Source organism: Rhinoraja longicauda, chromosome 25 (assembly GCF_053455715.1).
Source record: "Rhinoraja longicauda isolate Sanriku21f chromosome 25, sRhiLon1.1, whole genome shotgun sequence".
Lineage (NCBI taxonomy): Eukaryota > Metazoa > Chordata > Chondrichthyes > Rajiformes > Arhynchobatidae > Rhinoraja > Rhinoraja longicauda.
In genome coordinates, this window is record NC_135977.1 from 8,535,295 (window position 1) to 8,556,913 (window position 21,619).

Consider the following 21,619-nt stretch of genomic DNA (forward strand, 5'->3'; position numbering starts at 1 on the left):
AGGTAGTTGAGGCAGATTCTATCGCAATGTTTAAGAAACATTTGGACAGGTACATGTACACGCTCTATGTCTTCTTTCTTCAGTAGGGTTGCCAACTATCTCACCCCCATATAAGGGAAAAGGGGACGTCACCGCCCTGCGCCCCACGTGACCTCACCCAGCCAACGGCCACGTGCTCCCACTCCACCAATGGCGGCTACCCGGGCCGGGAGGCAGGTTGCTACACAACCTCCGTTAGGCGGCCCCCGGGCCTACACTGTCCGGTCCTACACTATCCAGGCCTACACTGTCCGGGCCTACACAGTCCGGGCCTACACTGTCCGGGCTGACACTGTCCGGGTCGACAGTGTCAGGGCCTACACTGTCCGGACCTACAGTATCAGGGTCTACAGCATCCGGGCCTACAGCGTCCGGGCCTACAGCGCCCTGGCCCACATTGTCTTGGCCTACAACGCCCTCCGGGCCTAATACGGGACAAGGGCGGTCCCGTACGGGACAAACCAATATAACCCAAAATACGGGATGTCCCGGCTAATAGGGGACATTTGGCAACCCTGTTCTTCAGCAACTGTGGCTTCACCCCTGCTGTTGTAGATCCCTCTGTCCGAAGAAGGGTCTCAACCCTAAACGCCACCAATTCCTTCTACCCAGAGATGCTGCCTGGCCCGCTGAGTCACTCCAGCACTTTGTGTCTATCTTCGGTTTAAACCAGCATCTGCAGTTGCTTCCTACACTGATCTCTCACCCGTGTCTCCTCTGACTCCCATTGTCTGCTCTTGCTCCCCCCTCCCCCGAGATGGAACAAGATGGAGTTCCCCTGGTCGTCACCAGCCTCCACATCCAGATAGTTAGTTCGTTTATTGTCATGTTTACCGAGGTACAGGGAACAGCTTTGTTGTTGTATGCTATCCAGTCAGCAGAAACACTAGCGATGATCACAATCAAGCTGGCCACAGTATACAGATACAGGATAAAGGGAATAATGTTTAGTGCAAGATAAAGTGCAGTAAAGTCCAATTAAAGATAGGGTCTCCAATGAGATAGACGGTATGTCAGGACCTACTGTTGGTGATAGGATGCTTCTGGTGTCTGATAACAGCTGTGGAGAAACTGTCCCTGAATCTGGAGGTGTGCGTTTTGACACTTCTGTACCACTTGCCTGATGGGAGAGGGGAGAAGAGGGAGTGACCGGGGTGAGACTAGTCCTTGATTATTCAGCTGGCCTTGCCGAGGCAGGGGAAAGTGTAAACGGAGTCAATCGATGGGAGGTTAATTCACGTGGTGGTCTGGGCCATCATGACTTTACCTGTCCTTGGTCATCTATTAACGGCCCTGATTTATTCTGGCCTTTTTCTACCTCCAGTCTCCCCACCCCTCTACTTCCAGGCTGAAGAAGAGACCCGACCCGAAACTTCACCCATCCGTTTTCTCCAGATATGCTGCCTGGGCCGCTGAATTACTCCAGCACTTTGTATCTAACTTCGGTATTAAAGCGGCTTCTGCAGTTCCTTCCTACACAGTATGAACATTAAATTCTCCAATTTTAGATACTCCCCTCTTTTTCCACTGCCCCTTCTCCCAATGTGCACCTATTTCCCCCATGATCCCGTCGCCTTCCCCCCACCCACCAGTCCCATCCCACCGATACCCCTCCCTCTGCCTTCTCTCCTTATCTGACACCTTCTATCTCCTGTTCCTCTCTAGCCTTTGTCCTGCCGTATGCCACTCATAAACCTCCCTCATCTGTATCCACCTGTCACTTACCACACTTTGTCCCCCACCTCCAGTTTTCTCTCCCCTACTACTACCGGCCTAGAGAACTGTCCTGACCTGAAACGTCTCCTGCACATTTCCTCCACAAATGGAGACACAATGACCTACAGATTTCAAAAATCGCAAAGTCCTGGAGTAACTCAGGATGTCAGGGTCTCTGGAGATCATGGGTAGATGTTTTAGGTCGGGAGCCTTCTTCGAACTGATTGTGGTGGGGTGGGAGGGCGGTAAATAAAACTGGAGGAAAGGTGGGGGCAGGACAAAGACATAGTCATCAAGTTAAAGCTTTTGTCAGTCTGAAGAAGGGTCTCGACCCAAAACATCATCCATTCCTTCTCCCCTGAGAAGCTGCCTGGTCCCGCTGAGTTACTCCAGCATTTTGTGTCTGTCGTCAAGTTAAAGTTTGGCACATCGAGTACACTCCGCCATTGAATCAAGGTTGATCTGTCTTTCCCTCTCAAACCCATTTTCCTGCCTTTTCCCCAAAACCCCAGACACCCTTACTACTCAAGAATCTGACAATCTCCACCTTAAAAATATCCATTGACTTGGCCTCCACTGTCGTCTTTGGCAATGAATTCCAGATTCCCCACCCTCTGACTAAAGAGATTCCTCCTCGTCTCCTTTGTAAAGATACATCCTTTTATTCTGAGGCTGTGGCTCAGAATGTTTGTCTCTGAATCATCCACTAATCTGACAGTCCTGAATGTCTCAGCCTGTGACTATTTAGTTACACAGTTGCTGAGGATGAACCCTGAGAAGGACCAATGCATCCTGGATTTCCATCTTTCCCTATTTTCATCCTGGAAAAAAAGGTTTTGACTGTCTACCCTATCTATGCCTCAAATAATGTTATAGTTTTGACTTCCAGCTGTCCACTGTGATGGTTCTACAAACCCCTCAGTACAAGAGCAATCTTGAATAGTCCTTCAATGTTGATCTGGTCGTTCACACCCAAACCATGGGAATAATGAGACCAGAAGAGTCTCGACCCGAAACATCTCCTATCCATGTTCGCCAGAGATGGTGCCTGACCTGCTGAGTTATTCCAGTGCTTTGTGTCCTTATGGGAATAAATATAGTTGGGGCCCACAGCACCAATTTTGCAGGACAGAAGCTGTCCGTGGGAGGAAAGGGGGAGGAGGTTATCCTTTTCCACTCCAGTCTGTCTGCTTCAATACGAGGGAGCTAATCCAAGCGATTTTGGGATTCCAGATCCCTTGACCTCTCATGGTCTCTAAGTAGCTGTTCACCTGGCTACCTGGCTGTGCTTGTGTGAATGTGCAATGGATGGTTTTACATGGTTTGACTGTGATGTGGAAAAGTTGTAAAAATAACTGTTGGCTCTTATGGACAATGCCAAAATGTCAATAAATGGACTGATTTTCAGATAGTGACAAAAGGTAAAACAGCATTTACCTCGATACGAAATACATACAAGCAAGTCACAGCTGTTACCACCTTCCTTATAGGTTTTGGTTTAGTTCTAGCAACACAGTGTTGAAACAGGCCCTTCGGCCCACTGCATCCGCGCCGACCAACGATCACCCGTATACTAGCTCTGTTAACCCACCTTTGCATCTTACACACTAGGGGCAATTTACAGAAGCCAATGAACCTACAAACCTGCACCTGTCTTTGGAATGTGGGAGGAAACCGGAGCACCCAGAGAAAACCCACGCGGTCACGGGGAGAACGTACAAACTCCATACAGCACCCATAGTCAGGATCAAATTCAGGTCTCTGGCAGCGACTCTACCGCTGCGCCACCATGCAGTCCCAACTATATTGTGCCTGGAAGCAACTGGGAGCAATGTTCAGAATGCAGCCCTGTGGACCGTACACAGGGATTGTTGGGTGATTATCAGTTCAATACATGTGATCTCAGTGGTTTCCCTGTTCTCAACTTCTCTTGCTGCTTCTTCCACCAACGTGATCAGCTGACTCAACTCCCATAATGTATGAATCCCCCTTACATGTTTACTGCAGGGGAAGTGCAGATCCTAATGGGCAAGTAATCGGCACCAAGTAAGTCATAACAGATAAAAGTACACAAATGAATATAAGAACTCCGATTGAAGAAAGGAACCAAGTAATCTTTCATTGTTACAGCTTTTATTTATCCATGCAGAATTTCACAAAGATTGACATTTAATTGAATTAAAGTAGAGCTACTTTCCTGGCAGCTGGGCTAGGCTAATGTCTTCTAAAGTATAAAGTCAACGTAAAAATACGCAGTATAAAGAGGCTGAAGAAGGGACAAGACACGAAACGTCACCTATCCATGTTCTTCAGAAATGCTGCCTGTCCTGCTGAGTTGCACCAGCATTTGGTGTCTTTGTTTGGTAAACCGGCATCTGCAGTTCCTTGTTACTGCCACCTTCGACATTGTACTCATGAGGATTTTCAACGTATCCAGAAAAATAATTTAGTCCAATCATGTGAATTCCGTTACGATCCTTAGAGCACAGTCCACCGAAAAATCGGCATTAATTATCAAAGAGTTTGAAATTCAGTAGCTGTGGGCGTCCACGTTGTCATTTGAACATTGTAAGTGTGTGCACAAGGTGAGGGTTGTAAATAGAGTTGAAACTGTCCAGATAGAGAGCTGACTATTGAGCATGTTTGTTTAGGTCTGAGGGATGTGGGGAATGTGCACGGGGACTGCATGAATGAGTGAATGGATGAATGATACTTGATGGCCACAAGTACCTATCTAGGGCAGGGTACCTAGGTACAGTGAAATGCTTTGTTTTGCACACAACCTAGGCAGTACACGAGTGTCCCCACTTATCTGTCACCGACAAATTTTCAAAGCCCCAACAACCTTATCTGCTGCCCCTCATGTGGGATGAACATGCTGAAGCACCCCAGTTCCATTTGTTCCAGTAGAAAGAACACAGTACAGAACATGTGCCTGTCAAAAGCAGCGCCCGGCGCTTGTCTATCGCCCGTGATTGTTAATTCCAATTCAACCCAGATAATTGCTCTCAATGATAACTTAATTAAAAGTCTTTCGCATTGCTATTGATTTTCAGACTGTGTAACTGTGACCCTCTGCACTGGAACATTGGAGTTCATTGCCACCACGCAGTCGCAGGTTGACATAGATGGTAGAAAGCTGCTTAATGCTGTAATCTTTCAGCGTCTTTTCATCTTCAAGTGGCTGAGATTGAAAGGTCAAGTAGTACTGACTTGGTTGGAGGTGCTCCAGAGATTCAATTTTATTTTTTAAACTTGAAACCTTGTCGTTTGGTGAAACCTGAATTGTCAGATTACGCCCATTGTAATTGACCAATATATCCATTGTGTTTAGCGTGAGTAGCTGGATCGTTGCATCAAAGAAGATGCTGAAATCCAACAAGGTTTTGCCATCATCCAAAATGGTGCCATTGAATGTCAGGCGTTGCTGGGAGACTGGAATGGTCCATTCTTGCTGAATGTTGCGTTTGACTTCAGAGACCTTGTAATAAATGTTGGCCTTTAATTGTAACGATTTACCAACCAGGCTGGTCACAGTGATTTTAAATGTCTTCACTGGCTGTGGATCACAAGCAAACATGGCAATAAATAAAATGTAGTTCCTTGTCATTTTGCACAAGACACATAACAAGAGAGTGAGATGGTGGACACCCATTCTTTTAGGGGTCATCGGGTGCACTTTGAACACGAGATTTATTCTTTGGAGCGCTAGGAGGATGAGGGGAGATCTTGCAGACGTGCACAAAATCATGAGAGGAATAGATTGGGTAGATGCACAGAATAGGAGCCAAACTAAACGGCACCTTTCCGCCTGGATTGATCAGGGAACAATGGTAATGGATGTGGCCTCAATTCACCATTCATTAAAAGCCCAGACCATTGAATATAGTCATAGAGTCATACAGCATGGAAATAGGCCCTTCAGCCCAACTTGTCCATGCCGACCAAAATGCCCCATCTACGCTAGTCCCACCTGCCTGTGTTTGGCCCATATTCCTCTAAACCTTTCCTATCCATTCAATTCTCCAAATGTCTTTTAAATGTTGTGATCGTACCTGCCTCAACTCCTCCTCCGGCAAAGACCATAGACAGTCTACAATGGGGTGGAGGTGGGGAGAGTACGCTAGCTTATGGGAGGACTGTCCACAAGCCTGATAACAGAGGGGAAGAAGCTGCTCGTGAGTGTGGTGGTGCGCGCTTTCAACCTTCTGTATCTTCTGCCTGAGGGGAACAGGGAGAAGAAGGAATGACCGGGGTGGGACAAGTCTTTCATTACGTTGACTGCTTTTCCGAGGAAGGGCAAAGTGCAGGTGGAGTCAATGGTGGGAGGTCTGGTCCTTACAGTGTGGCAGTGGTGAAGTATAAAGGTATCTCGTCACCCCCTCAGCAAAACACCATCATTCCTTTAAACCATTTTACCTGGACATCCCAAGCTTGGACGTTATTGACACAAGGCATTCTTAGACATTTCCTGGCTTCATTCTGCATCACATTCCAACCATCTGATGAAGCCACGTTTCCAGTTGGATCGGCTGGGTCAAGAATTAATGCTCTGAAAAATAAATTAAATAACAACACTTAACTTTGAGCCGGCGTTTGCTGACAAAATGACAGTGAATGCCATGGTATTTGTTATTATTGCATATCAATCCTGTAATGACATAGGATTATCTCGTGATTCTGTGCAGAAATTTGTATTTCAATTAAGGATGGCACGGTGGCGCAGCTGGTAGTGCTGCTGCCTCACAGCGCCAGTAACCCAGGTTCCATCCTGACCTCGGATGCTGCCTGAGGGGACTTTGCACACTCTCTCCGTGACCACGTGGGTTTCCTCCGGGTGCTCTGGTTTCCACCCACTTTCCTAAGTCGTGCGGGATGTCGGTTAATTGGCCTCTATAAAATATTGCCGCAAATGTGCAGGGAGTGGATGTGAAAGTGGGATAACAGAACTAGTGTGAAAAAGGGAATTGATGGTCAGTGTCGACCAGGTGGGCCTAAGGGCCTGTTTCCATGCTGTATCTCTAGACATCTATATACTAAAACCCTCGTTTGTTTGTTCCGGAACTACAGCCAAAACGGTACACGATAGCGCGACAATTTTAGGCCTACCTTACTCACCGTCATCCCTTTGGTGGTAATGGAAGAAGTTTAATTGAAATTGGTGTTATATTTTTTAAGTTATTCACATTATAAAGTTTAAATCTATCTCCTAGGGAAGGAAAGGGAGAGATGGGGGGGGGGGGGGGGGGGGGGGGGAGGGAGGGAGGATAAGGGGGCTTGTGGGCGATTGAGGAGCGGGTAAGTCGAGGAGCACCTGTAATTGGAATAGCCCACAGTGTCTTACCGATTGCCATGGAGCTTCTTGGTTAAAAAGTCGGCCAAGGTTGGATTTTTGACATCATAGTAATCTGTCCAGTAGATGCAGACTTCCTGATGGCGGCAGATCAAGTCCAGGACTGTACGGAACCCTTGGGCAGTATCAAATCTCTCCTGATGATTACCTTGTTCCCAGGCATAGATGGTCATTAGCTCCACCGCATATTTTGCTGGGAGTCGCGCTCCACCTCTCAACTCTGATTTCCGTGGCTTGACATGCTGGAGAAAATTAGTGACAAATCTTAATAAGCAAATATTATGGAATATGGAACTGCACAGCACTGGAATGTCTGTGCTATAATGATAAGACCAATTCTTATCTGACTGCACATAATCCTATCCCTCCATTCCCTGCGTATCCATGTCTCTTAAATGCCACCATGGTTCATAAGTTCTAGAGTCAGTCTTACTCTAGGCCCTTCGACCCAATTTGTCCATACTGGCCAATATGTCCCATCTGCCCCAGTCCCACCTGCCTGCGTTTGATTCATATCCCTCTACACCTGTCATACCCATCTACCTATCTAAATGTTTCTTAAATGGTATAATAGTCCCTGCCTCAACTACCCCCTCTCGGGGCAGAATTAGGCCATTCGGCCCATCAGGTCTACTCTGCCATTCAATTATGGCTGATCTATTTTTCCCTCTCAACCCCATTCTCCTGCCTTCGCCCCATAACCCCTCACACACTTACTGATAAAGAATCGGTCAATTGTATTTGGCTCCACCACCACCCCCGGCAGTGTAAAAAAAAATGCCGCGCAAATGTCCTTCAAACAATGCCCCTCTCACCAAAATGCAAGTGCCTAAGAAGGTGGAAACTGAGACATTGAAGCAAGCGCTCATTTTAGTTTTGGACCAACATCTACTGCAGAGGTTGAGTAGGCTGGGTCTCTATTCCTTGGAGTGCAGGAGGATGAGGGGTGATTTTATAGAGGTTTATATAATCATGAGAGGAATAGATGCACAGAATCTCTTGCCCAGACTAGGGGAATCGAAGACCAGAGGACATAGGTTCAAGGTGAAGGGGAAAAGATTTAATAGGCATCTGTGGGGTAACATTTTCACACAAAGAGTGGTTGGGTGTATGGAAGAAGCTGCCAGAGGAGGTAGTTGACAATGGGACTATCCCAGCGTTTAAGAAACAGTTAGACAGGTACATGGATAGGATAGGTTTGGAGGGATGTGGACCAAGCGCAGGCAGGTGGGACTGTAGCTGGGACATGTTTGCCAGTGTGGGCAAGTTAGGCCGAAGGTCTGTTTCCACGCTGTATCACTCTGTGACTCTATCCTCCCGTGGTGTCAGTGATTAACAATGATCCTGTTCTCACGTCACTCACCTCCTTGTACCAATATTTCAGCAGGCGAATCAAGTCTTTAACTTTTGGCGGTTGCCGTTTCACAAATTCTCTCTGAAGTTCAGTGAAGCAGGGGGAGAATTCTCCATCCTTGATCGCATTTCCATTTACAAAATTGATTAATTCGAGATGCGCTGCACTGTAGTTGTGCTGTGGTGCTGGAAGAAATTCAATGATTAACGGGAGATGGTCAAAAGACAATTGTTTAACAAAAACTGTCCAATGAACTCATCCAAGACGAAGCAGGCCATGTACAGTCATAAGATCGTAAGTAATAGGAGCAGAAGTAGGCCATTTGGCCCATCAAGTCTACTCCGTCATTTAATCATAAGATCGTAAGGGAACCCATTCACTTTAAAACTAGGATTAAGAATTGGAAATATTTAATTTTAGGATTGTTTTGATACCCCTAAAAAGAATTTAATAAGAAATTAGCCGGAAGTGTTTCCTTCTTGTCTCCAGGTTTTCTTCTTTCTTTCCTTTTTTTATTTTTTATTTTATTATTTTTCTTTATCTTTTTCTTCTCCTTTTTCCTCTTTTTTCTAACTGGGGGGTGGGGGGAGGGGGGTTGTGGGTGGGGAGATAATACAGAACAATACAGGTATAATCGAATTTAAAATGTATAATTGAATTTATAATGTAGGTACCATCGCGTACTATGAGTTCATACATGTATTTGTTTTGTTAATATTTAAATAAAATTATTATTTTTTAAAAGATCGTAAGTAATAGGAGCAGAATTAGGCCATTTGGCCCATCAAGTCTATTCCGTCATTTAATCATGGCTGATCTATCTCTCACTCCTAACCCATTCTCCTGCCTTCTCCCTATAACCCCTACTGTGTTGCATTTTAATCAGACTCAGGGTAGTATTTTGCCTTTGGAAAGTTGCCAAGCAACGTTCCAAGAGGTTATCTGTAAATTTAACCCAAGTTGCTGACTAAGTCGGTTTTACACATGGATGTCACACAAAGGTTCTGATGGTAAAACCAGCTGCCCTCTAACTTCTCCATCCATGGTTTTGAAGGGTATTTGTTCACTGCCAGTTAGCAATGATCTAGATGTAGGTTTAATCAGTAATATATAAAAGTACAATCAAGTCAAACTCATGTAAAATAGATGGAGCAAAGAGGAAGATAGAGTTCAGAACATAGTTTAGTTTTGAGATACAGTACAGAAACAGGCCTTTTGGCCCACCGAGTCCACACCGACCAACAATCCCTGCACACTAACACTATCCTATTAACACTAAGGACAATTTACAATTTTACCAAGCCAAATGGCCTACAAACCTGTACGTCTTTGGAATATGAGAGGAAACCGGAGCTCCCGTGGAAAACCCACGCGGGAGAACGTACAAACTCCATACAGACAGCACCTGTGGTCAGGATCGAACCTGGGTCTCTGGCGTTGTAAGGCAGCAACTCTAGTGCTGCTCCCACTCTCAGTATTCCAGTTTTCCACGTTGTGGCCCATTAGTTCTCCAAAGTCCATAAAGGGGTAGAGGTGAATCGGACACCACCCCAGCTTACGGAAGAGCCGTTTGGAAGCCTGATAACAGAGAGGGATGAAGCCGTTGTGGAGTCTGGCGCTGCACGCTTTCAAGCTTCGGCACCTATTTGCCCGACAGGAGCAGGAAGTTGGAATGACCGGGGTGGTTCCAGTCTTCGATGATGTCAGCTGTTCTTCTGAGACAGCATGAGGTGTAGATGAAGTCAATGGTGGTGTCTCTGGCCTTCGTGGTGGAATAGGCTACATCTACAACTCCCTGCAGTTTATTGTGGTCTTGGGCAGAGCTGTTCCCAAACCAAGCTGTGGTGCAACCAATCAGTAGGCTTTTTATGGTGAATGATAGGATAATCTAATTCATGTTAAACATGAATCAGTTCATGTTGATGCATCAAATTATGAGAACTATGAGAACTATCAAATTATGAGAATTATGAGCAAAGCAGAGGAAGGGGGTGGCAGATTTCGGTCAGTGTGGATTCAGCCATAGCATCAGCTCAGTGTCTCAGTGGAGAGAGATGGCATATCGGAGATAATTGACTTCTGCTTGCAGCCTGAGATTTCCTCTGGAAGATGAACCTTCTGTGGTCATTAGATGCAAGGAGAATACCTCCTAATTGTCACCTAGTTTAGTTTAAAGATACTGCATGGAACAAGGACCTTCGGCCCACCGAGTCTATGCCGTTCACAATGGTTCTATGTTATCCCACTTTCTCAGTCACTCCCTACAAACTAGGAGCAACTACAGAGGCCAATTAACCTATAAACATGCACATTTTTGAGATGCGGGAGGAAAGCAGAACACCCGGGAAAACCGCACGTGGTCCAGGGAGAACGTGCAAACTCCATACCGATAGCACCCGAGGTCAGGATTGCACCCGGGTCTCTGGCACTATGAAGCAGCAGCTCTACCAGCTGTGCAAATCATTCTGCCTGGAAAGAAAAAATATATCATTTTGTAAAGTCTTCCAATCAAAAGTTAATTCCAGATGCCAAGGAACTGAACACCAGCAACAGCTTAACTAACAATGGGTCATTGGTTGGACCAAATCAAGCCAGCTTCACTCTTCCCATCTTTCAAGATGAACAATGAAGGCTGACAGAAGATTTAAATTTACATTTAAGATGCAAGAGCTGCCAGAGGGGATCATTGAGGCAGGCACTATCACATTAGTTGAAAGATATTTGGACAAGTACATGGATAGCAAAAGTTTAGAGGGATATGGGCCAAATGCAGGTTGGCGGGACGAGGGTCATCTTGGTCAGTGTGAGCCAGTTGGGCTGAAGGGCCTGTTTCCATGCTGCATGACTCTGTGTAATAATACTTTTAATTCTATGTCACATGAGATTGCTATAAATTTTCTTACTTAATGCGTCATAGGTTGGCAGAACATCAAATTCCACCCTCGCTGAACTCTTTGTCGATTGCAATATGAAGCTCAAAGATTTGGGTGGGATCTCGCTTTGACTTATCGTGATTTTGATATCATGAATCTCATATGCAAGACTTTTGGAGCACTTTTCCAGCATTTTCTGAATTTCGTCCAGAACGTTATGCCTGTTGTCTCTCTGATTCTTGAAACTTTTGAAGCAACTGAGGAAAATGACAAGATCTGCATCTGAACTATTTCTTAAAGCTGTTCCTTTCCCTGACGATCCACCCTGACAAAAAAAGAAAGGAAAATAAATCATATTTTAAAAAATATTTGCAAACTTACACATTCTGGGTAGATGATACAAAAAATGTGATTCCTTTCAATCTTCATCATAATTCAGAATTGTTTTATCGTTCTGTAGGAAGGAACTGCAGATGCTGGTTTACACCAAAGACAAGACACAAAAAGCTGGAGTAACTTAGCGGGTAACTTAGCATCTGTGCAGAAAATGGACAGGTGACGTTTCGGGTCGAGACCCTTCTTCGGACTGAGAGTCAGGGGAGAGGGAATCAAGAGATATGGAAAGGTACATAGAATAAATCAATGAATGGTATGCAAAAGGATGCTTTGGGAACAGAATTATCAACGGTGGAATTTTTCTCTACCACTTTCCCTATGAATTTTGTTCTTTTCCAGAAAATCTTGAGAGCAGTTCAACAATCACTCCTCAAAATTTCCCCAAGTAAAAATACTTTGCATCAAAGGCGATGATTGGCATCACCATCCAGCCTGGTCCTCACAGGAGGTACACATATGCCTTCTTATTTCAGTTTGGTTTAAAGATAACGCATGGAAAACAGGCCCTTCGGCCCACCGATTCCATGTCGACCATCGTTCATACTAGTTCTATGTTATCCCACTTGCTCCCTCCACTTCCAACACACTAGTGGCAATTTAAAGAGGATGATTAACCTACAAAACCCGCACACCTTTGGGATGTGGGATGAAACCGGAGCAATCGGAGGAAACCCGGGTGGTTGCAGGGAGAACGTGCAAACTCCGCACGGACAGCACCCAAGGTCAAGATCGAACATGGGTCTCTGGCGCTATGTCTTGTCTTGTTGATACTGCACCAACCACCGCTGTTGGGCTATAAATGTGCAGTCCCTCATGCATGGAGTTTCAGATTCCTATGAGGCAGCAGCTCTGCCAGCTGCATCACTGTGCCGCCTACAAATGCAGACTTTCCAGGACGTGAAGAGGAGCGGGAACCCTTTGCAGAAAGCTGAACCCTGTCTAGATGATTGCAGTCCATTTTAACATGTTGGTGAGGTGCCGAGAACGAAGGGGCGGCCAGGCGGTGGAGGTAGTAGATATAGGAACGTCCGCCAGTCTTTTGTAATTTTGCCAGGGGCGAGGCGACTCTTGTGTACTGTCTGGCTGTGGTCTGCTGCACGCTTTCACTGGGTTGTATGCAAATCAAGCATTTCATTGCACCATCTGACAATTAAATATTATTAAATGGTGGCCTTAAGCAGTGTGGCCCTGGCAGGCCCAGTGTTGGCGAGAGAAGGTGTGATCTCAAGAATACCATGGGGTGAACTTTGGAACTGTTGTGGAGGGAGGAAGAGGGCAAGGGTGGAGGGAAGGGCGTGTTAGTAACAGTCACTTCAAATTGGAGAATGCAACGTTCATACCGCTGGGTTGATCCACACGGTGGGTAGGATGTTTAAACGGACAGGCTCCAGGCTGAAACTTGACTCAGGTTAGACACAAAATGCTGGAGTCACTCAGCAGGTCAGGCGGCACTTCTGGAGAAAAGGAATAGGTGACGTTTCGGGTCGAGACCCTTCTTTAGACACTGACTGACCCACTGAGTTACCCCAGCACTCTGTGTCTGTTTGTGGGAGGTACACGTGGATTGTTTTCTCTGCACTGTTGGAGATTGAGGGGGAGATCTGATCTCATAATTATAATATACAATTACGAGAGACGTAGATAGGGCAGGTACTGAGAACCTTATCTCCAGTCTCAAGATGGGTCCCGACCTGAAACATCGCCTATCCGTGTCCTCCAGAGATGCTGCCTGACCCGATGAGTTATTCCACCACTTTGTTTGTTTGTAAAGGTCGGAGCTGGTTTAGCTATTTAAACAGTTATGTCAGAGGACGGGAAGATTCCAATTGTATCTACTTTGCTAATTTTCTAAACTATTTTATCTAACTTCATCAATTCTCCCGACATTGAAGGGTGTCAGAGGTTACAGGGAGAAGTCGGGACAATGGGGTTGAGAGGGAAAGATAGATCAGCCATGATGGGCCGAATGGCCTAATTCTACTCCTGAATCTTGTGACTCTTTCGCTAGGAAACGGATCAGAGTTACTCCAGCACTTTGTGTCTTTTTGTTTTGTAAACCAGCATCTGCAGTTCCCCATGCCCACAAAATACCACCAGAGCAGTCTCTACCAAATCCTCCACATTTTTGCAAGGATGTACCAACCGGCGTCAATAAAACACCCCTATTCACAAATTAATAATAATTTGAAAATAATCAATTAATTGTTGGTCAGCAGCGGTTAAAATCTAAGCGACTCACCTTCACGGCTCTGATCACATTAATGTTGGGTTGATTCATGAAACATTGGTTCTTTAAAAACTCGCAGATTCTGTGCACGGCTTCCTTCATGCCGACAGTAAACCCGCTCGGCTCCAAGTTTATTTTAATGAAGTCGTCCAGGTTCCTCGCATCTGTGCGGTACAGGGTTTCGCCGTTGTCCATGGTTGTTTCTCGCAGGCAGCAGTTTCTGGCTTCAACTCGGGCGCCGTGGGTTCTGAAGTCGCTGATGCTCCAAAAATGAACTCTCGATAAGATGTCAAGTATCTCTCCGGCACCGACCTCCTTATATTGCAGTCGCTGGCCCCTCCTTCAAAAGACTCCAAAAATATACACGTAAAGATAAACATATCTCAGTGCATCACAGTGTTAGACGCGCCCCTGATCTGGGCGTTCAGTTTCAGCTAATGGTCCACCACTGCAAACTGTAGCACGTCATCTTCCCGTGTTTGTGGAAAACCACAGACTTTCGGTTTCATTTACTCGTAGCTGTGAATTTCGATTTCTCCCCCCCCCCCCCCCCCCCCCCTCCTTCCCCTTTCCATAATCAGACTGAAGAATGGTACTGACCTTAAACAAATAAAAAACATCACAAAGTACTGGAATAAAGCTCAGGCTAAGTGAGGTGACAAGTGTAACGGGGACATGGTTTTTTTTATATTAAAAAAAAATTCAATTATTAAAAATAATATTTACAATTAAAACATTATTTTACAATTAAAACAAAACAGAACCCACCACCATAATACAAGACAAACAAATATACTAAATAAACTACTATACAACTATGTTACACTCCTTGTCAAGGATGCATTCAACCCCCCACGGTGCCCAGCGGTCCCGGATCTCTTCCAGGGTGCCTGTGGACAGCGCGCAGTCCCTCTCCAACACCACCTGGGCGCGGATGCAACCCCAGGGCCCTCTTCCGCCTGACACCGTGAGTCGCGGATGGCCAGCTTGGCCAGGCCCAGGAGCAACCCAACCAGGACATCCTCGGCCCTCCCCTCTCCCCTACGCACAGGGTGTCGAAAGATGAGGATTGTGGGTGAAAAGTGCAGCCAAATGGCAAAAGGCAAAGGGACATTTTGGCTGGTGTGGGGGAGTTGGGCCAAAGGGTCTGTTTCCACGCTGTATCACTCTATGACTCTAAGGTAGAATCTGGAGATCATGAATAGCTGGCGTTTCGGGCGGGGATCTTTGTTCAGATGGGGTCTCCAGGTTCCCCTTTCTCGCAGCCAACAACGGACCATCGTAGGTTTTTGCATATCTTTCATTCATTTGTTCTACGTGCCTTCTGTATCTCTCGTTTCCCCATCCCCTGACTCTTGGTCTGCAGAAGGGTCTTGACTGAAAACGTCACGTATTCCTTTTCTCCACAGATGCTGCCTGACAGGTGCTTAGTTCCCCCAGCACTTTGTATTTTGCTCAAGATTCCAGCATCTGCAGTTCCTTGTGTCTCTTGATTCTAGTAACTCATGACCCACTGATGCTGGTCAATTCTATCTGTAATTATAGCGTTTCCCTTTCATTTACACCCCTTCCGGGATCTTCAGTAATGTGCAGATATAAGAAACTGCAGATGCTGGAGCAAAAAAGTGCCGGAGTAACTCAGTGGCTCAATCGTCCCTAGTGTGTAGGATAGAATTAGTGTTTGGGTGAGTGCTGGTCGGCATGGAGTCGGTGGGCCGAAGGGCCTGTTTCCACGCTATATCTCTAAACTAAAACCATACTAAACTAAATTAAACTAAACTAAACTAAATAAAAAGTCATACGTGGCTTCGCACAGGCGTCTAAACTTGAAACCCACTGCTTACCTGCTCCATCTTACCACTCTGATTTGGTGTCCACTTTGTACCATTCTCATCACTAGAGTATCATAAATACAAACAGCATGGAAACAGGCCCTCCCACCCTACTCGTCTATGCCAACAAAATGCCCCATTTAAGATAGTCCCATTTGCCCGCATTTGGTCCATATCCAACCTTGCCTATTCAGCTTTAGTTAATTTTTAGTTGAGAGATATAGCACAGAAACCGGCCCATCGGCCCACTGAGTCTGCGCCGACCAGCGATCACCGCACACTCACACTACCCTACACACACCAGGGACAATTTACAATTATGCCAAGCCAATCAACCTACAAACCTGTATGTCTTCCAAGTGTGGGAGGAAACCGGAGATCCTGGAGAAACCCACGCAGGTCTCTCGAAGAACGTACAAACTCCGTACAGACAACTCCCATAGTCAGGATCAAACCCGGGTCTCTGGCGCTGTAAGGCAGCAACTCTCCCGCTGTGCCACTGTGCTGGTACGGGAACAAGAAAGGGCAGCTGAAGACCCTGCTCACTCTGCAAGTGTGGCACCAAAGTCCGCAACGCTCCCATTGACACTGTCTTGGTGCGATGCTAGCATCAGGGATTCACCGCTGCACAATAATACAGCTCTACTGTTGTGAGTGCAGTGTCCTGAGAGATCACATTGCAGACATGGAAGCCTTTTAGACTTTAGAGATACATGGAGAACATGGATAGGTAACAATTTTTGTCTTTTAGTGAAACAATGTCAAACCCGATTTAGAAATAATCGCAACAGTTCATTCAGAAACTAACAGAGTTAAACACAGTGCAGTGACATGAATAATATTCCTGTTCGTTTTTCATTTAATGCAGTTCATTGTTTATGGCATTCCTTTAAATGTTTTGCTTTAGACTGAAGCGATGCAGTGTGGAAGCAGGCCCTTCGGCCCACCGAGTCCGAGCTGACCACTGGTCACCTTGTTGACCACTATCCAACACACTGGGGACAATTTACAGAAGCCAATTAACCAAGAAAACCTGCACGTCTTTGGAGTATGGGAAGAAAACTGAGCACCTGGAGAAAACCCATGTGGTCACAGCGAGAATGTACAAATACCATGCAGACAGCACCCGTAGTCAGAAATCGAACCTGGGTCTTTGGCAGCAACTGTACCGCTGCGCCACCGTGCACCCTGCCCCCGAGAATGTCTCTGCCTGGTTTCGAACTAGGAACTTTTTTGCATGTTAGGCAAACGTGATAACCTCTACACTACAGAAACTTCTAACTATTGATTCTATCATTACAACCTCACCATCTGCTGCTGGGGGATTAGGAAGGTCATCTTCTAACATTTGGAGATAGTGAGGTTGAAGGGGTGCATTTGGGACACTAGGGGACTGATCAATGGTCTTAGGCAAAGCTAGCCAGCTCTGATCAAGTGCTGGTCATTGTTTGTAAGCTACAAAACCTGTACTTTGCTCCGCACTAGGCATGCCAAAGAGGTGGGAGGCTTGGGGCCGTATTACTGGGGGAGTATTAACTGGCTTGGCAGGGGAATGGGAACCTGCAGGTAGAATCAGAAAGGAGAAAAGCCAAGCTGGGGATAGTTTTGTTTAGTTTAGATTGGAGATCCAGCACGGAAGCAGGCCCTAAGGCCCACTGATTCCGCACTGACCAGTAGGGTTGCCAACTTTCTCACTCCCAAGTAAGGGATGTTGACCCTATTACTTCAATAGGGTATCGTCTGACGTGTCGAACAAAAGACTCTAAACCAAGGTTTGGTACAATTTAATCTTTGTTAACACTCGAGTAACTTAAACATGCATGCAAACAATTGACTTCTAATGACTTCTCATATACTTTATTATTTCAGCTTATTATTCACAAAATGCTGGAGAAACTCAGCAGGTCAGGCAGTATCTCAGGAGAGAAGGAATGGGTGACCTTTCGGGTCGAGACCCTTCTTCAGTTTGAAGAAGGTTCTCGACCCGAAACGTCACCCATTCCTTCTCTCCTGAGATTCTGCCTGACCTGCTGAGTTACTCCAGCATTTTGTGAATAAATACCTTCGATTTGTACCAGCATCTGCAGTTATTTTCTTACACTAGGCAGTTCCTTCCTAAACATCTTGGACTATCTGTCCTGTACCTAGCACGTACATAGAGTCATAGTGTCTTACAGCATGGATACAGGCTCTTTGGCCCAACTTGCCCACACTGACCAACATTCCACAGAAAACAATCCATGCTTATTCAACCACTTCTTCTAGCTAATACGCCGCTAATCCAGGCAGCATTTCGGTCCTGGGCCTTTCTGTCCTGGGCCTCCTCCACTGTCAGAGTGAGTGAGGCCCAATGTAAATTGGAGGAACAGCACTGGAGGAGGGCAGCACGGTGGTGCAGCGGTAGAGTTGCTGCCTTACAGCACTTGCAGCACCAGAGACCCGCGTTTGATCCCGACTACGGGTGCTGTCTGTACGGAGTTTGTACGTTTTTCCCGTGACTGCGTGGGTTTTCTCCAAGATCTTCGGTTTCCTCCAACACTCCAAAGACGTAAAGGTATGTAGGTAAATTGGCTTGGTAAATGTAAAATAAAATTGTCCCTAGTGTGTGTAGGGTAGTGTTAATATGTGGGGATCGCTGGTCGGCGCGGATCCGGTGGGCCGAAGGCCCTGTTTCCGTGCTGAATCTCTAAACTAAACTAAACTAAAGCACCTCATATTTAGCTTGGGCATCTTCCAACCCAGCGGTATGAATATTGATTTCTCTAACTTCAAGTAACCCTTGCTATCCCTCTCTCTCCGTCCCTCTCCCATCGTGGTTCTCCGACTAGTTCCACTGTCCTGCTGATTAAATATTACTGATTGTACGTCACATTGCCCCCTTCCCCTCAGCTAACAATGAACCATTCAACATTTCCTTACTCGCCTCTGCTTTGATCTGTCGTTTTCACACCTACCCTTCCATATCTCTAGACTCCCTCTCCCCTGACACTCAATCTGAAGATGGGACCCGACCCGAAACGTCACCCATTTCTTCTCTGCAGAGATGTTGCCCGTCCTGCTGAGTTACTCCGGCTGGGGGTGAGGGGCAAGGAGTTTGGGCAGCTGTGGGAAAGTGTTCAAAACACAAGGATGCTGGTGGGACTCAGCAGGTCGGGTAGCACCAGTGGAGAGAACGGACAGACGACATTTCGGGGCTGGGCCCTTTTTCAGACTGATTGTTGTAGGGTAGAAAAAAAGTTGGAACATAATATAAAAAGGATAGCAAGAGTTTCTTCAGTTATATAAAGAGCAAGAAAGAGGCAAGAGTGGACATTTGGACCGCTGGAGAATGATGCAGGAGAAGTGATAATGGGGAATAAAGAAATGGCAGAGGAGTTGAATAACTTTTTTGCATCAGTCTTCGCAGTGGAAGACACCAGCAATGTGCCTGAAATTCAAGAGAGACAGAGGGTGGCAAGTTAGTGGAGTGGCTATTACTAGGTAGAAGGTGCTTGGGAAGCTGAAAGGGCTGAAGGTGGATAAGTCACCTGGACCAGATGGAATGCATCCTAGGGTTCTGAAAGAGGTGGCTGGAGAGATTGTGGAGGCATTGACAGCGACATTTCAAGAATCACTAGTCAGGAGTGGTCCCAAATGGTTGGGAAATTGCCAGTATTACCCCGCTGCACAAGAAGGGAGCAAGCCAGAATAGTGGGAACCATAGGCTGGTTCGTCTGACTTCGGTGGTGGGTAAGATTCTAGAGTCCATTATAAAGGATGCAGATACGGAGTACTTAGAAGTTCACAATAAAATAGGCCAAAGTTAGCATGGCTTTGTGAAGGGGAGGTCTTGCTTGACAAATTTGCTGGAATTCTTTGAAGGAATAAATAGCAGGACAAACAAAGGAGAGTCAGTAGATGTTGTTTTCTTAAGATTTTCAGAAAGCCTTTGATAAGTTGCCACAGATTAAGCTGCGAAAAGGAAAATGAGAGCCCACGGTATCAAAGGGCAGATACTAGCATGGACAGCATGTTGGCTGGATGGCAGAAGACAATGAGTGGCAATAAAGGGGGCTTTTTCTGGTTTCTGCCAGTGACTAGCGGAGTTCCGCAGGGGTCGGTGCTGGGGCCGCTACCCTTCACGTTGTATTTTAATGATTTGGACGAGGGGATTGAAGTCTTCAATAGGAGATAGGTGAAGTCTTCAATAGGAGATAGGTGACGTTTCAGGGCTGGGCCTGATGGTCTGCATCCCAGAGTACTTAAGGAGGTGGCTCTAGAAATAGTGGAAGCATTGGAGATCATTTTTCAATGTTCTATAGATTCAGGATCAGTTCCTGTGGATTGGAGGATAGCAAATGTTATCCCACTTTTTAAGAAAGGAGGGAGAGAGAAAACGGGTAATTATAGACCAGTTAGTCTGACATCAGTGGTGGGGAAGATGCTGGAGTCAATTATAAAAGACGAAATTGCTGAGCATTTGGATAGCAGTAACGGGATCATTCCGAGTCAGCATGGATTTACGAAGGGGAAATCATGCTTGACAAATCTACTGGAATTTTTTGAGGATGTAACTAGGAAAATTGACAAGGGAGAGTCAGTGGATGTGGTGTACCTCGACTTTCAGAAAGCCTTCGACAAGGTCCCACATAGGAGATTAGTGGGCAAAATTAGGGCACATGGTATTGGGGGTAGGGTACTGACATGGATAGAAAATTGGTTGACAGACAGAAAGCAAAGAGTGGGGATAAATGGGTCCCTTTCGGAATGGCAGGCAGTGACCAGTGGGGTACCGCAAGGTTCGGTGCTGGGACCCCAGCTATTTACGATATACATTAATGACTTAGACGAAGGGATTAAAAGTACCATTAGCAAATTTGCAGATGATACTAAGTTGGGGGGTAGTGTGAATTGTGAGGAAGATGCAATAAGGCTGCAGGGTGACTTGGACAGGTTGTGTGAGTGGGCGGATACATGGCAGATGCAGTTTAATGTAGATAAGTGTGAGGTTATTCACTTTGGAAGTAAGAATAGAAAGGCAGATTATTATCTGAATGGTGTCAAGTTAGGAGGAGGGGGAGTTCAACGAGATCTGGGTGTCCTAGTGCATCAGTCAATGAAAGGAAGCATGCAGGTTCAGCAGGCAGTGAAGAAAGCCAATGGAATGTTGGCCTTCGTAACAAGAGGAGTTGAGTATAGGAGCAAAGAGGTCCTTCTACAGTTGTACCGGGCCCTGGTGAGACCGCACCTGGAGTACTGTGTGCTGTTTTGGTCTCCAAATTTGAGGAAGGATGTTCTTGCTATGGAGGGCGTGCAGCGTAGGTTCACTAGGTTAATTCCCGGAATGGCGGGACTGTCGTATGTTGAAAGGCTGGAGCGATTGGGCTTGTATACACTGGAATTTAGAAGGATGAGGGGGGATCTTATTGAAACATATAAGATAATTAGGGGATTGGACACATTAGAGGCAGATAACATGTTCCCAATGTTGGGGGAGTCCAGAACAAGGGGCCACAGTTTGAGAATAAGGGGTGGGCCATTTAGAACGGAGATGAGGAAGAACTTTTTCAGTCAGAGGGTGGTGAAGGTGTGGAATTCTCTGCCTCAGAAGGCAGTGGAGGCCAGTTCGTTGGATGCTTTCAAGAGAGAGCTGGATAGAGCTCTTAAGGATAGCGGAGTGAGGGGGTATGGGGAGAAGGCAGGAACGGGGTACTGATTGAGAGTGATCAGCCATGATCGCATTGAATGGCGGTGCTGGCTCGAAGGGCTGAATGGCCTACTCCTGCACCTATTGTCTATTGTCTATTGAGACCCTTCTTCAGACACTGTATTAAGGTTTCATCTGATTGA

General features: G+C 46.1%; 2 protein-coding genes across 2 annotated transcripts in view; both read right to left on the reverse strand.

The window, feature by feature from the left end:
* Window positions 1–21,619, reverse strand: part of LOC144606091 (2'-5'-oligoadenylate synthase 1-like) — a 52,124-nt gene that overhangs the window by 12,819 nt on the left and 17,686 nt on the right. The gene's annotated exons all lie outside the window — the stretch shown is intronic.
* LOC144606086 (2'-5'-oligoadenylate synthase 1-like) lies at window positions 3,882–14,349 on the reverse strand. Its single transcript, XM_078421889.1, has 6 exons — window positions 13,971–14,349; window positions 11,366–11,660; window positions 8,472–8,647; window positions 7,100–7,350; window positions 6,175–6,307; window positions 3,882–5,314 (listed from the first exon to the last, which is right to left on the reverse strand). Exons 1-6 carry the CDS (start codon window positions 14,151–14,153, stop codon window positions 4,808–4,810), a joined length of 1,545 nt encoding a protein of 514 aa, XP_078278015.1. The 5' UTR covers window positions 14,154–14,349; the 3' UTR covers window positions 3,882–4,807.

Bases quoted from the DNA above. Each gene is read 5' to 3' on its own strand.
- LOC144606086 (XM_078421889.1), bottom strand. From the start codon at position 14,153: ATGGACAACGGCGAAACCCTGTACCGCACAGATGCGAGGAACCTGGAC. The intron at 6,308-7,099 runs GTAAGACACTGT...TTTATTTTTCAG, and splicing joins AAGAAGCTCCATGGCAATCG to AGCATTAATTCTTGACCCAG. The intron at 5,315-6,174 runs GTAAAATGGTTT...TGTGATCCACAG, and splicing joins TCCAAGCTTGGGATGTCCAG to CCAGTGAAGACATTTAAAAT.